Here is a 14,939-nt window from a genome sequence, read left to right as displayed (position 1 = left end):
ATGCAGCATGTGGAAGTCCAGATGGAGGAGGAGGCCTGACTTCTGCCGTTTTGTCTGGTGGACAGTGCCATGGGAGCAGGGGTCCTGGTGTCTTGTCCTGGACACCATGGATTTGGAGAGACAGAATATAGGGCATGAATTCTGTAAGTTTCCATTCATCCTGAGACAGTCAGTCCTGGGCCCAGGGGGTGCAGTGACTCCCTGATATCTTGGTTTACTATTGTACCAGAAGTAGCAGCTCCCTTACAGCAGTTCCCTTAGGAAGCTGATCCTGTGGTGGGATTCATTGCTGGGAGCTCAACCTAGAGGCCGTTCCTTCAACCTTTCAGAGATTTTTATTCACCCAGTTCCCTGTACTGATTCACTTTATGTGAGAATGAGTTAAAGCAGCTTTGATTATTTGCAGTTGAAGAAACTTCAGGATTCAGAGGGGACTTCACCCAGAAAACAGAAAAACTGTAAGACAAATTTGAAGGTCCTGAATGCTGGGACCCTAATCAAAGACTCTTCCTTCCACTGCTGTCATTCTCAAAGGAAAATGCTTATCCCTTATTCATCAGCTTCCCCCCAAATATTGGAACTTTGGTGACGAAGAGATGAATATATGTGTGTGTGTGTGTGTGTGTGTGTGTGTGTGTGTGTATGCACACACATACACATATGGACATAGATATAGAAGTGGACTTCCCCGGTAGCACAGTGGTTAGAGTCCACCTGTCAACACAGGAGACGCAAGAGACCAGGTTCCGTTCCTGAGTCAGAGGATCCCCTAGAGTAGGAAATGGCAACCTGCTCCCGAATTCTTGCCTGGAAAATTCCTGTGATGGAGGAGGGAGTCTGGCGGGTTACAGTCCTGGGGTCCCAAAGAGTCAAACAGACACACACATAGATATAGATACAGATACTCATTTTCTTTCCTCTTCCATGTGCTGGAATGCGCTTCTAAACCTCTCTTGACAATGCTTCACACCTCAGTCTCTCAACCCTCAGAAATCGGTATCAGTGTCGCTTCCTCAACTACCTGCATGTAAGCTTAAAATAATTCTCTTTCACGCCATTTTGTTTAATTTTTATGTTACCTAACACAGATTGGATTTATTATTTATTTTCTGACTCTCCTTGTCCCCCTCCCCAAGGAATGTGTGTTCAGGAATGGGAGGGACTTTTCTGCCTTGCTCATCACTGTAACTGAAACAGTGGTTTGCACATCTTTTTAAAATATTTGTTGGACAGATATACAAAATAGAAAATGGCAATAGCTGGCACATTTTTTAAAAGGGGGGGAAAGCTCTTTTGGAAACAAAAGTCTAAGACACTGGACAGCAAAAACATTTCAGTGAGAAGTAAAGGGACTCGAGAAGCTTAAAAGGCAATGTTGTGTGGGCAGTGGAATACTATATCAGTTGTTTGCAACTGTGGTGTAAAATCTGCAGGTGACAGCAGGTACACCATCTTTTGGGAGGGAGGCATGGTGGTTGAGTTACAAAATGTGAGGTTCTAGGGCCACCCAGACCTGACTCAAATGTCTGTTAGATTTTGTGCTGTGTGAACTTGGACCCATTAGCCTCTCTAAGCTCTAGTTTCCTCATACAAAATATGAGCTAATAATAATATCCAACTCACATGACTACCTTGCTAATTAAGAAAGATGACACTTACAGTGTGCTTAGGACACTGTATGGCATGTAAGAACTCAATAAATGTTAGATAATAAGCCTACTGTCAATTTGCTAAAGTCAGATACATTCCTAAACTTATGCCCAGTACTTGGGGTCACTCTGATTATAGCTTATCAAATTTCTAGTCAGTCACACTCCCATCTCCCTTCACCAAATCATCATTGGTAGGTGCTCAAAAAATATTAGTGACTAACAGGAAGTTAGTTCATGTAGGGTGTGTTTCAATCCTGTACACACAGTTATTACTGTAGTGGCAGCTGCTGATGTTACATTTTTCCACTTCTCCTGACCAAAAAAAAAGAAAAAAAAAAAAAAAAACCCAACGACAAAAAACTAAAATCCTCCATCAAGCCATATAGAAAAAACAGTAAAGAGAACAGGATTGGCCTGAACCCTCTCCAGTGGTTTATTTCGGTGAAAAATCTTCTGACATTCGATTTGCCCTATTGAGAGGAACAGGGTCAATTCATCTTTTCAGTCAGCAAGTATTTACGAAGTGCCTACCATATTTATGACATAAGAGAGCCTAAGAATACCTCCTCCACTTCCACCCCACCTTAGTTAACTTCTATTCAACATTCAGAATTCAGCAAATGTCATTTCACCTACTAAAGTTTAAGACGAGTCCAGGTCACCCTGGTATGTGCCCTCATGGCACTGAGAGCCTTTCCATTTTTTGCAGTTCTTGGAATGATGGTTACACTTTTGCTGTTGTGGTGATTACGTGCTTCAGGCCTGTCCATTCTGTAATCTGGATAAGGATGGGAACTTTGTTTTTGCTTAAGAGTGTATCCTTGGTACTTAGTATGGTACCTGCTCTGTAGTAGGTGCTCAATTCTGAAGAAGAGGGAGGCTCTGATGAAGGGATCCTCAGAATCTCTCCATAACACTGTTATTCACAAGGCAGTTTTTGTTGGTTTTTGGTGGCCTTTGGCTCCCTGAAGCAGCGCTGCTCCCTAGGGCCCTGAAGAAAGCAATATGAAAAGCACTGTCATCTAAAATAGCACAGTACTTGAAAACAGCCTCCTGAGGTGCCTCATGCGAATCTCTAAGAAAGGCACGGACACCGATAGTAAAAGAGGCAAAAATGAAAGAAAGAAGTCATCTTGGGTCAATATTCTGACAGTTAAAATTCTAGTAATTCTTTTTAAACTATATCTTGACGAGGATCCTTTCCCAAGCTCATACTGTGTCATCGGTGTGGTTATTAGGTGGTAGAAAGCTTGGGCACATTGGACTTTATTTCCATTTTAGCAAGGAACTAGAATTTCTACAGTGATCATGTGTAATGATGGCATGGTGGACAGGTTTTAATCTGTGTCTTCAAAAAAATTAAAAGTAAATTAAAAGTCCAATTTATAGTAGTTAAAAACTAGTGCTGACCTCCGTCTTTTTATGGGGGGAGGGGAAGAGAGGGATGGAGGGAGGAAAGAAGGAAAGTGGTAAGTGTCGAGTTAGACTGAAACAGACAAATACTGTTTACATATCAGTGTAAGTACAAGAATGTCATGATCATATCTACATTTTTAAAGGATCACCCTTCTTAAATATAAATCCCAGAGAGAATATAAGTAATAGGTCTTGCTCCTTTTCTGCATATTTTATCTTGCATGCTGAAACCACCACATTCCCAGTTGCCCAGACTAGAAACATAAAAATTATCCTAGCCTTACCTCTTCCTCGTTCTGCAGTTGGTTACTAAGTCCTATAAATTCTTTAAATAGTTTTTGAGTCCACCTGGTGATCTCATTCTGAATGGTATGTCCTTCACTCAGCCCCATCTCACTTCTTTCCTGGTTGTTTCCAGTAGTCTTCTATCTGGTCCCTCCAACTAGAAACCTCCTCCCCTATTTTATTCTCCAGACTGCTGCCAGAGATCCTTCCAGAATGCAAATCTAGGAGTTTTTCCACAATCTAAAACTCTGCAGTGGTTTCTCGTGTCTTTCAGGGAAAAAGTCTGAATTGTTTCCTATGGTGCAGAAAGCCATCTGAGATTTGAACCCCATCTCACCTTTTTGGCCATCACTCGCCTCCTCCCTTGATAGGTTGTCTTTCAGCCTTGTTGATCTCCTGGCAGGTTCCCAAGCATGCCAGATGGTTTCAAACCACCTGCAGGGTCTCCACTCCCTCACTTCTGAATGGATTTCCTTCAGCCTTCCATGATGAAATTCCATCATTGGTCAAACTTCAGTTTAAGGGTCATTTCCTCCCTGAAGCGTATTTTAACACCCATCTCAGCACCATCTTCCTTTTCTCGTCTCTGTTCCATCATTGCTCACTCTCTGGAGTCCTTTGGAGTTCCCTTCCTTGGTATAGGTGACACAGTTTGTTTCATTCACTGCAAAATTCACCGTGAAGACAAGTGGGCCTTAGGAAGCGAGCTCTACCCTTAGGATATGTATATATTTCTGTATGTATGTTATTTTCAACAAGAAGTTTAAAAGGGAAAACTCCCTAGGTTATTCTTATGTACCCAGATGATGGAGAATCATTGACTTATCTCTCGGTCTCTGTCTGTCTCTATGAATTGTAAGCCCTTGGAGGGCAATGAAGCCATTTGTTTTGACTTTGTACTTACTCCCAGCATTTATTTTACTGCCTACAACATAGCGCACTCATAATAAATGACTGGTAAATAAATGAATGAACAGAGGGAGAGAGTGCCTTGTGGGTTCTTCCTCCCTCCCTCTCTTCCAAACATTATTTGTTCCATTCCCCTGCTGGAGCACATGACAGTTCATACCTCAAAATTACACCTCCGAACCACAGTCTCCCCAAGCCCCCCCCCCCCCACTCCCGTGCACCCCATAAACCTGTGATATGCCACCTGGCTTCCTCTCTATCACATGCAAGGTATAACTGATTCAAGGCACCCAGAGCAAAGATGAGAGAGGAGAGCAGGTGGAGGATGTTCTGTCCCCAGTACCAGTACTCCTGCCCTACCTGGGTCTGAGCCACCTGGCTCAGGCCTTCCTCACCATGCCTGGGAATCATGCATTGCTAAATCTACTCTGCATTTCTGCTGTAAAGTGCTTCCTAAACTACTGAGCTTAAATTATGTCCAAATTTGAAAGTTTTATATTTGAATATTTAGGAGTAACAATCCAGGAGTTTTGTTTTTAGCAAATTTACAATAGAAAGTGAGAGACACCCCGGGGAAATATCACCCAAGTCATTTATTCAGTCACAAATAATTACTAAGAGCTTCCTAGGGATACAGTTATGAAAGAGAGTCATCTGCCTTAATGGAGATTACAGTGTAGTAGGGGGAGATGCACAATCAAATAATATTGAACTTTTTCTATAGCACTTATGATGGGCTGGACACTTTACATATTATTCATTTTATCACTGTAACAACTCAGTGATGTCCTATTATACCCCCACTGTGGTGTTACAAACTGATAGAGTCATGAAGGTCAAGCGTAGGGGGAGGGAGCTCTAGTCTTGTTCTAAGGGTCAGGGAAGGCTACTTTAAATATAAGAGGTTGAAGCAGAGATCTGAAGACTGAGTTGGAATCTAGTAAACAAAGACATCTGGGAACACGCAAGGGAACACAGCAGATGAAAAGGGATGTTCGTGTGTTTGAGGAACTGGAAGACTGCTCTGTAGAGGGAGAATCAGGAGCTCAAGGTGAGGCAGGGGCCAGGTCACCTAGGTTTTTTCTTCATATTTTCAAATAATATGATAGGGTCAGGGAAGCAAAGATAGGAGAATTAAGGTTTATTCTTTAATGTGCATGCGAGCTCAGTCATGTCCAACTCTGTGCAACCCTGTGGACTCTAGCCGGCCATGCTCCTCTGTCCATGGGACTCTCCAGGCAAGAATACTGGAGTGGGTTGCCGTGCCCTCCTCCAGGGGGTCTTCCTCACCCAGGGATTGAACCCGAGTCTCCTGTGTTTCCTGCATTGGCAGGTGGATTCTTTATCATTTAACCACCTGGTTTATTCTTTGCTTTGTTCTTAATAACCTCAGCCATCCCTCTGTGGCTCAGTTTTCTTATCTGAAAAAAAGGAGTCAAGGGACCTGTGCACTCGGGTCTCATGGGTTCTAAAGCTGATTCCAGGTCAAACTCTGCTGGAAGGAATTCCCGTTCAGGTGCAGGCCTCTGGCTGCTACTGAGTGCTCTGAGGCCTCTGACTCCTATGTAGATTAAATAAATGCAGATGATGGAAAACATCACACACAGTAAGTTACACAATAAACATGACTGCGAGTATGGTTTATTCCCCTTGTTGGAAATGAAGGGTGATCTGCTAATAATAACAGTGTAATAAGGATAACCAGCTCTTTGGGGCATTTACTGTGCATCAGGACTGTAGCAGATAGATTCCTCAAGACAGTTTCTAGTTAGAGTCAAGAGCTGAGGCCTCAAGGATTGCACAACTTTGGGAAGGTCCTCAGCACCAAAATTTGTCCTGCCTACTGAGCATGCCCAGTCCTGTTTCCTGTCACCAGGTGTGTTAACTTGAGCAATGAGTTTCGCACGGTTTGTTGGGTGCCTGAGTTGGAGTTGGAATCCAGCTCTGACTCCAGGGTTATGGTGCCGTCTCCCCTGCGATGCTGCCTGCGCTTCTGAAAACACAGGCAACTCCTTACTCTATAAATAGGGTGACATTGTCTCTTCAGCGTCCTTTCTGGGTGAGGAAAGTGCTTTTTATAGCTTGGGACTGCTTCTGTTTACTTGGTCTCTTCCAGCACCGGTTAATCCCGCCTATATCTCTGTCCTTCACTGTCCTTACACTGTATTCCTAGCTTCCTCCCTGTAAAAGACAACTCCACGAGGCCACATGGTGTCTGTGAGTGCCAGCAAAGAAATTACACTCCCCTCCCTCTCCAAATCCGCCCACCTGTCTATAAATAATCGTTCTCCTCCTTCCCCTCGTGCCTGTGAGTAGTTTGGTCACTTAACTAAACCCAGAGAAACACACAGACGCTCACAAAGCTTTCAGGGAGGAGGGGACAACGTGAATGACCTTGCAAAGCTATCTAGCTCAGTGCGGACTGGATTAGCAAACCCAAACCTCTACAAATATTTATTGTCTCCCCCCTTCCCCCGCCCGCATTCCTCCCGAAGCTGCGCGTTCTTCTCTCGCCGGCCTCGCCCAGTCCCTTCTCGGCTTGCTCCGCCATACAAAGCCCAACCCGCCCATCTCTTCTTTGCGAAGCCGGAGAACTTCAGTCCCCATGTTGAAGCTCGGCGGTGGCGGGCAGGACTGGGCATGCTCAGTAGCGGGGACAGGTCTGGGAGGCGAGGAAGCCTCGTTTGAAGTCGCGCGACTGGGGCAGCAGGGGAAGGCGGGCTCTGGGGGCCCCGGCTGGGGGTGCGCGGGGATCCCCGATTCCGCGCCGGGAGCGGGCATGCTCCAGGCGGGCGCCGGGGCGCCGGCGCGCGGGGGGCAGGGCGTGGAGGAGGTGGGAACGCCGGCGGGAGGAGGGGAGGAGCGCCCGACTCGCCATCCCCCGGCGCCGGCTCTGCGGCTGCTGAATCGGAAGCCGCAAGGAGGATCCGGGGAAATAAAGACGCCCGAGAATGACCTCCAGCGAGGCCGCCTGAGCCGGGGCCCGCGAGCCGCCCCACCAGCCTCTGGCATGGGCGACCACGGCGGGCAGCCTGAGCGCTCGGCCCCGCACTCCCCGGGGACTCCCGCCGGCGTCGGCGCTGCAGCCGTGAACGGGCTGCTGCACAACGGGTTCCACCCGTCGCGCCTCTGCAGCCGGGACCCCCCGGGCGACAGCGACGCGGCACCCCCGCGCCTGCCGCTCCAGCCAGAGCTCCAGCCACAGCCGCCGCCCCCTCAGCACGACTCCCCCGCCAAGAAATGCCGGCTGCGGAGGAGGATGGACTCCGGGAGGAAGAACAGGCCGCGTAAGTCCCTCAGGGAGGGGAGCGGGGCGCGACCCCCGGGAGCGGCAGGACAGGCACCTAAGCGCGCCCGGGGCATCCCAGCCCCGGCTGTCGGGGGACGGCTTTGAGGGGGCGCACGGGACTGATTGTTTCCCCAGGGGCGCCAGGCGCTACAGATCCCTTTCCTGCTTCCATCTGTAGAATGGGCCGATTGGACTCGGCTCCTGAGCTGCTCCTCGGGAACGGCTCTATGGAAGGCAAACGCGCTGGCCGCCTTACTAATTTGTCGGTGGGAAAATGCACGTGTGTCAACATTTGGTGGGGTCCGGGAGTAGGAGACGGGCAGCGGTGGGGGGAGAGCCTGACCTGCCGTCGCCCTTATCCTCGTCCTTTTCTGAGAGCTCATCTTTCTGGGGTTGGCGCTCAGGCAGTCAGCCTGCCCTTTGAATCGCAGAGGAGCCGCCAGCTCCCTGGGTCTATTGGCGTGCGCTAGGTCTGGAGGCGTGGAGTTTGACAGCCCCCCAAATCACAGCCTATTAGAGGCTGTTTCCTCGCAACCAATGAGAGGGCTTGTTGGCAGGGACACACCCACTGATACCATGTGGGCCGGAACTGTGTGGACCAATGAAGATTGGAGGTGGATTTTTTTTTTTTTTTAATTCGGAGAATGGGGAGGTAGAGTTGAGGTTTCCAATAGTAATATACAGTGCAGAAAGCTGAAATGCGTTGTTTCACAATCTAAAGCTTGTATATATCTTAGTTTGTCAAGAGTCTCTCCCCCGCTGGACGTTCTTAGATGCAAATTTGTAGATCAATTTTACAGCTGTTTCTTATCTGAGCCGAACTTCATTCAACTTGTTACCTCTTTCTGGGTCTCCCTAATGAAGCTTATAAATGGCAAAAAGAAAAGTAAGTAGAATGCACGCTAATAACGTGATTGCATTCAAACGCATATTTGCGTATAGGTTATTTATTCTGTTTCATACAGGGAAGTTGCTAGATATGCTTTAGATTCGTCTGTTAAAACCTTGATATTTGGCATCTTCACTTTTTGCTGTTTCTGTTTATTGTCTTAGACTCTTAGCTTTTCTGCATTCAGTTAAAGTCTCTGAGACTTTGGGAAGCTTTTTAACCCAACTGTGGGACGCAGTAACTCTGATATTTGTGGTTTGTAAGTCTGAAATGTTCAGGTTCAAAGTTAACTTATTGTTGGGAACTTTGAACCCATACAGCGGATTGGTAGGGTTGTAAGGAAGGCATCTAAAACCTGAATTTCTGTTTTCTTTCGTTTTTGGACCTTGTTAGAAAATGACTATTTATGCATTAATATTGATTATTTATGATTTATTAACTTGTGTTACTTCTTTTGAAGCCACATTTCAGTTATTTCTCTGATTTACTTTAAAAAACTACATTAGAGTTTAAAATGTAAATAGCTAAAATACAACAAAAGAGAACTGCTTTGAGTTTTTATTTAGTATTGCTAGCATAAATGGTCTATGTTTGAGTGTATCATACCTCTTGAAATAATTTTCAAGAAATTGAAAATATACCCTCTCTTAACAATTTTCTCTGCAGGAGAACAGAGAAATAACCTTGAGCCTTAACTTTTGCTTGAAAATCCACTGGAAGCATTATTTAGAATATAAGAAAGTATAACTTTATGCCTATGTATTTTGTCAGGTGTTGAAGTAGGTTTTGTATTTTTTTTTAATGAAAGCCATAGGTATTTTAAGTTTAGTGATCATACTTATTTATCAACTTTTAAAAAGAATTCATCAAAATTGGTGTTTCATTAGCCTATTTTTTTCCTCAAATTTGAACAAACATTTCTGAAATAATTTTACATTTTCTAAGCCACATCTGCTGTGTTCACTACCAAAATTTCTTAGTTGAAATTAGGTTTAATTTAGGATCCTTATACCTTGTGTATTAATATTCAAGTATCTTTTTACAAAAAAATAAAATTGCCCAATCAGTTGATTTTTAGGTAATCTAAAACAAATCTACTTAGACTTAAGTATATCTCTATTTTCTGATGACTGATAAATTTTACATAAGCAATTATTACAAAGTATTTACATGCTTTAAATGAAATTTTGAGTGTGTTGTTGATAAAATCGTCAAAGTTAGACAAATAACTATTTCCTACTTACAGTCTGCAACTTAAGATTCCTGCTTCTATCTGAACCAGAAGTGTTTTAGGACAGCCAGGTATCACTTCTCTCAGAGAGGCACCTGGAATGCATATGTGGGTAGATGTGTTTCTATTTGGTAATATATTGGGTAGAGTGCAATACACTTTGAAATACTGCATGTCTGAAAACAATGCATGCAATGAAACGGGCAATTCAGTATTTTTTGATTATTTAAAAAAATTAAATCTAATCCTTCAGTACAAGGACTATTCACAATCTTGTAATCTAAAAATCAGAGTAGTGGCAGGTTGACTTTGTTAAACCAGGAAATCTTGTCCACTCTTTTCATCAAAAGTACCATCACCTGACTCACTGTGCTTTTCCTTGAAAAGCTTTTCCAAGACTTAACTGCTTCATTAAGCTTCCTTGGTTACTTTACTTGTCTCTGCTACTGAGCAACTATGAGGCCTCGACCAAGTTAGATCTCTTGGAATGCTGGAGTCCACAAAATGATCTTCAAGGATTGTTTCTTGTGCTTTCAAAGTGCTAAGATACTAAAGAGCTGACAGTTCTTTCTACATAACTTCTACACCAGTCATCTAGTCTACCACATGGCTTAGTATTTTATTATCGTTTAAAAAGTTTTTATTTTTGCCTTGTGCTGATTGTTCCCTACATGCTATTGGTCTTATCTCCCCAATTAAGTTGGAAGTCTTATTATAGATGATAGTTTCTTTCATATGCTTTGCAACTTGGATGCATGAATACTTGATTAATGTTGACGAAAAAGGTACAAGTGACATCATCACCCCCTCATCGAAGTAGCCATTTCCATCCGCGGGACAGACTAGGGGAAAGCCCTTCAATGGAGTCTCGCTAAGGTCTCTACAGGGAGAGTCCTTTTGAATGCTCCTTCATGTTTGAAGCATATGTAAGTAGCACCTTATGAAGTCAGATCATTTCCCAAATATTTTGAAACTAATTTTATAGTCCTGATAAAATGCCAAGTCAATGTTTGTAAATGGCGAAGTTATCCAGACTCTGGAGGGCTTGAGTTTAAATTGCATCTGGGTGACCTAGGGCTACTTATTTAACCTCTATGCTTCAGTTTCAGTATTGATAAGATGGCACTGATCACACTATGTGATCAGGTTGATGCGAGGATTAATTAAGATTATATATATATAATATATATATATAAACGTGAATTCCTGCTTGGCACATAGCAGTTATTTGACAAATGCCAGTCGTTAATCACACCGTGCACAACACTGTCCACCACTAACACACAGGACAAGAGACTGAGCTGACAGAGACACCTCAGATTGACTTCCTTGTTTAAAAAAAGGTGGGAGTTGGCTAATATAAGAAAGCCAAAAAGTTTTATTTGATTATCTATGACACTCCTAGTCCCACAGTTACTTCCAACACCCTTGTTCCAATAAAAATATTGCATAATATTAAATGGAGGAAACAAAGCAGGAGGAAGTACTCACAAATACCATCACTCAGAGAAGATGGCTGTTTCAATTTGCCATGTGCCGAAGGTAATTTTGGATCACACTAAGATAAGATTTTTTTTAATTTTTATTTTATGGTGGACCATAGTTGATTTACAATGTTGTATTAGTTTCAGATATACAACAAAGTGATTCAGTTTTATATATACATTCCTTTTCATTTTCTTTTCCATTATAAATTATTATAAAGTATCAAATACAGTTCCCTATGCTATACAGTGGGCTTCCATGTGAGTCAATGATAAAGAACCTGCCTGCCAACACAGGAGACACAGGTTTGGTCCCTGGGTCAGGAAGATCCCCTGGAGAAGAAAATGGCAACCCACTCCAGTATTCTTGCCTGAAAAAAAATTCCATGGAAAGAGGAGCCTGGAGGCTATAGTCCACAGGGTCACAAAAGAATCAGATACAACTTAGCAACTTTACAACACCAGCAATGCTATACAGTAGGTCTTTGTTGATTTTCTGTTTTAAATGTAGTACTGTATATATCAACCCCAAACTCCCAACTTACCTTTTTGTATTTGAAAATCTTAGTGAAAGCATTTTCTTACAGCATTAAAGCATCATTTGTAGTGGTTGTATTACATTCCCAATATTCCATTATATAGATATACCATAATTTATTTAACCTGTCTCTAATAGCTTTAGGCTGCAGCTTGCGTCTCTAAACACCATAAACACTGCAGCAGCAACAATTTTGTACATAGCTCTTTATTTTTGATGAAATTGATGAATATATACTTTTTAAAGAAGGAACATAAATGGCACAAACAAGTATACAGCTATTGCCTTGAAAGCCTGGATATTTCAGATTCTAAGGATACTTGTAGATGAGCCGCACTAGTGAAGAGAGGAGAAAAACGCAAAGGAGATGACTGTTTGAGCTGCCAAACACTATGCTGTAGAAAGGCAAATATTTGAGTGTCATCAGAAGACTCGAGGATGTGAGCTGCCCTCTTCAACAAGCAGGAATAAGGGCTGGAGCAGTGCCTGCAGCCTCCTAGTAGAAGTTCCGGATTCTGAGATCATCCAGATAGAATGTGAGCAGAAAATGGCTGAGAGTTCATTATGCACATAATACATTTGTGGGGTATAAACTGAAGAAACACAAATCTATTACCAGTTTTCGATAGCCACCATTGACAAACTGTAAGTCTTCACTTTTCTAAATATTAGGATATTTAGCTTTGGCACCTAGAATTGCCGCGACTTCTGAATTGGGCTAATGGAAAAACCAAGATATAAAGATAGGTAGATAGGTAGAATTTTCTGGTTGGAACGGTGTGAAGATATATGCATTTTTATTAAAACATAGTCAGAACTTCTAGATGGTGGAGAAGCCTTGCAAATCAAGAACAAAAGACTAGGATGGAAAGCAGGGGCACACTCTGGAATTGCTACCTCTAGGATGTGGTCTTATTTCTAAGTTTGTCAATGAAGTTATGAATGTACAATGCACATTTGGACTAAAGATTTATGACTTTAAGGGCCCAAGTGTTCAGTGTCTTAAGTGGTTAAATCAGGTGTCAGGATTCATTAGGGACCTGAACACCACTTTTTCCCAAAAGGCCACTAAGTGAATTTCAACGTTAATACAAAACATATTTTGTTTGGCACAGTAACCAAAACTTTTGACGGAAAGAGTGCTGTTAATTTTTAACATGTGAGACATTCAACAAGGGTATAAGACAAAATCCAGCATGGTTTTTGGAGACATAATTAGTCAGGAAACAAGAGTACTGGTTTTAATCAACAGATTTGGGGTTGGTTTTTTGTTGTTTTTTTTTTTTTTTTTAATGTGTGTGAAAGCCTGACTTTTAATAGTGTGTATGTATATGTTTTAATACAAACCAATTACCATGAAAAGCAATCAAGGTTTGACTTCCATTACATTTAATTACATTTAATTATATGCTTTAGCTTCACTGTGTAGGTCAGTGTTCACCTTGGGATGACAATATTCTGAATCAGATAGGGTGCTCAGAATTTCTAAGTAGACCTTTCCTCTAGATAGTGCAGCTGTCAAGCTTGGTACCTCATTACTTAATTTATGAGATCTTTTAGATGCTTAGAGTTGGCTAGTTGTATGTATGTATGTATGACTATGTTTTCTCCTTGGGAATGTATTTGAAAGCAGCCAATGATTCCAAGGGGTAAGGGAGTGTTATTTTTAGAGGCAGTTACATCAAAATGATGATCTGTGCCTCTAACAGATTCTGTATAGTTTAGGAAGAAGTTGAAAAGATTTATGACAATAGTGGGTACTTCCAGCGGTCACTTTGATTGACCAAGTAACTAACTTAGCCATGATTGAAACAGCTGTGTGTCCCATTGCTCTCTATGTGTCTTTACAAGAGTATGTGGTCACCACTCCCACACTTGATTTTTACCATGGGGAAAGAAAGGCCTGAAGAATTGAAGCAACCTACCTGAAGTCAGTGAATGGCAGAACCAGAATTCAAAGCCAAGTTCACCTCCATTTTCAGCTAGTTGCCTTTCTTTTCTGCCAAATTAGGCCTACTATTTTGGGAAAAGGAAGTGTGTTCTGTAAAACTTGAAGAAGAGATTGGTGTTTACAGTTGGTACACCTTTGGCAAGAAATTCATTCATGTGTTTGTGGAGGTAACAGCTGATGTTAAGGGACACTTACTCTGTGCCAGGAACTGAAACATTTTACATGGATTATCTCATGCAGCACTCCCAGCTTCCTATGAGATAGGTCCTACTCTAGATTTATTTCTTATGTCTGCCCAAAATTCAGATATCAAAATCCTAACCCTCAAGATAATGGTATTAAGAGGTGGGGCCTTTGGGAGGTGATTAGGTCATGAGGACGAGCCCAGAGAATTCTCTAGAGGTTAAAAGCAAAAAGACAGCTATCTATGGATAACCAGCAGGGAACTACTGTATGGCCCGTGGAACTCCGCTCAATGTTCTGTGGCAGCCTGGAGGGGAGGGGAGTTTGGGGGAGAATCAATACATGTATATGTATGGCTGAGTCCCTTCACTGGTCACCTGGAACTATCACGGCGTTGTTGATCGGCTATACCCCAATACAAAATAAAAAGCTTAAAAAAATAAAAAGACAGCTTTCTAGGAATTGAGCTCACCAGACCCTGAATCTGCCAGTGTCTTAGTCTTGGATTCCAGGACTGTGAGGGATAAATTTCTGTTTATCCTCCAAGAAACGGAGCAAGGACTCTAGGACTCGGGAAAATTGAGCTTAGATTTGGACTCTGCTGGGCCAGGAGACCAGACTCAGGACCCCCTTGGATTCCCAGGATGAATGGGTAGAGTTCTAGAGTGGAAGGAGCTTTGGAGTCACCAGACCTGGATTCAGAGCCTCATTCTACTACTTGTTCACAGCGCAGTCTCAGTTGAGTTGCTTAGGTTCTCAGAGGCTCACTGTTGATTACAAATAACTGGCCTCTGTTTTACCAGTGGTGAGGACCAAATGTGGGAAATGGGGCTTCCCAGGTGGCGTTAGTGATAAAGGACCCACCTGCCAATGCAGGAGACAGAAGGGATGTGAGTTCCATCCCTGGGTCAGGAAGATCCCCTAGAGAAGGACATAGCTACCCACTCCAGTATTCTTGCCTGGAGAATCCCATGGACAGAGGAGCCTGGCAGGCTATAGTCCACTGGGTCACAAAGAATCATACACAAGTGAACAGACTTAGCACACACACACACATCTTACTGGTTTCGAGTACCAAATGTGGGAAATGTAGGTGAGGTCTCGTATAGTAG

The 14,939-nt window shown here is 43.1% G+C and overlaps 1 protein-coding gene across 5 annotated transcripts in view; it reads left to right on the top strand.

Annotated features, from left to right (window-relative positions):
* PANK1 (pantothenate kinase 1) overlaps positions 1 to 14,939 on the top strand; it is a 110,287-nt gene that overhangs the window by 43,561 nt on the left and 51,787 nt on the right. The window contains exon 1 of one of the 5 annotated variants that reach the window (XM_065922878.1): positions 6,727 to 7,549. The exons of 3 other annotated variants lie outside the window; for them this stretch is intronic. In XM_065922878.1, the coding sequence (XP_065778950.1) occupies positions 6,868 to 7,549 (682 nt within the window). In that variant the 5' untranslated portion in view covers positions 6,727 to 6,867. Of the gene's footprint in view, positions 1 to 6,726; positions 7,550 to 8,227; positions 8,438 to 14,939 lie in introns of those variants that run through there. One more of the 5 variants, XM_065922879.1, reaches the window with a different exon arrangement.

This window comes from Muntiacus reevesi, chromosome 2 (genome assembly GCF_963930625.1).
Source record: "Muntiacus reevesi chromosome 2, mMunRee1.1, whole genome shotgun sequence".
NCBI lineage: Eukaryota > Metazoa > Chordata > Mammalia > Artiodactyla > Cervidae > Muntiacus > Muntiacus reevesi.
Note: the sequence above shows the minus strand (reverse complement) of the source record. Positions and strands in the feature narration are given on the sequence as shown.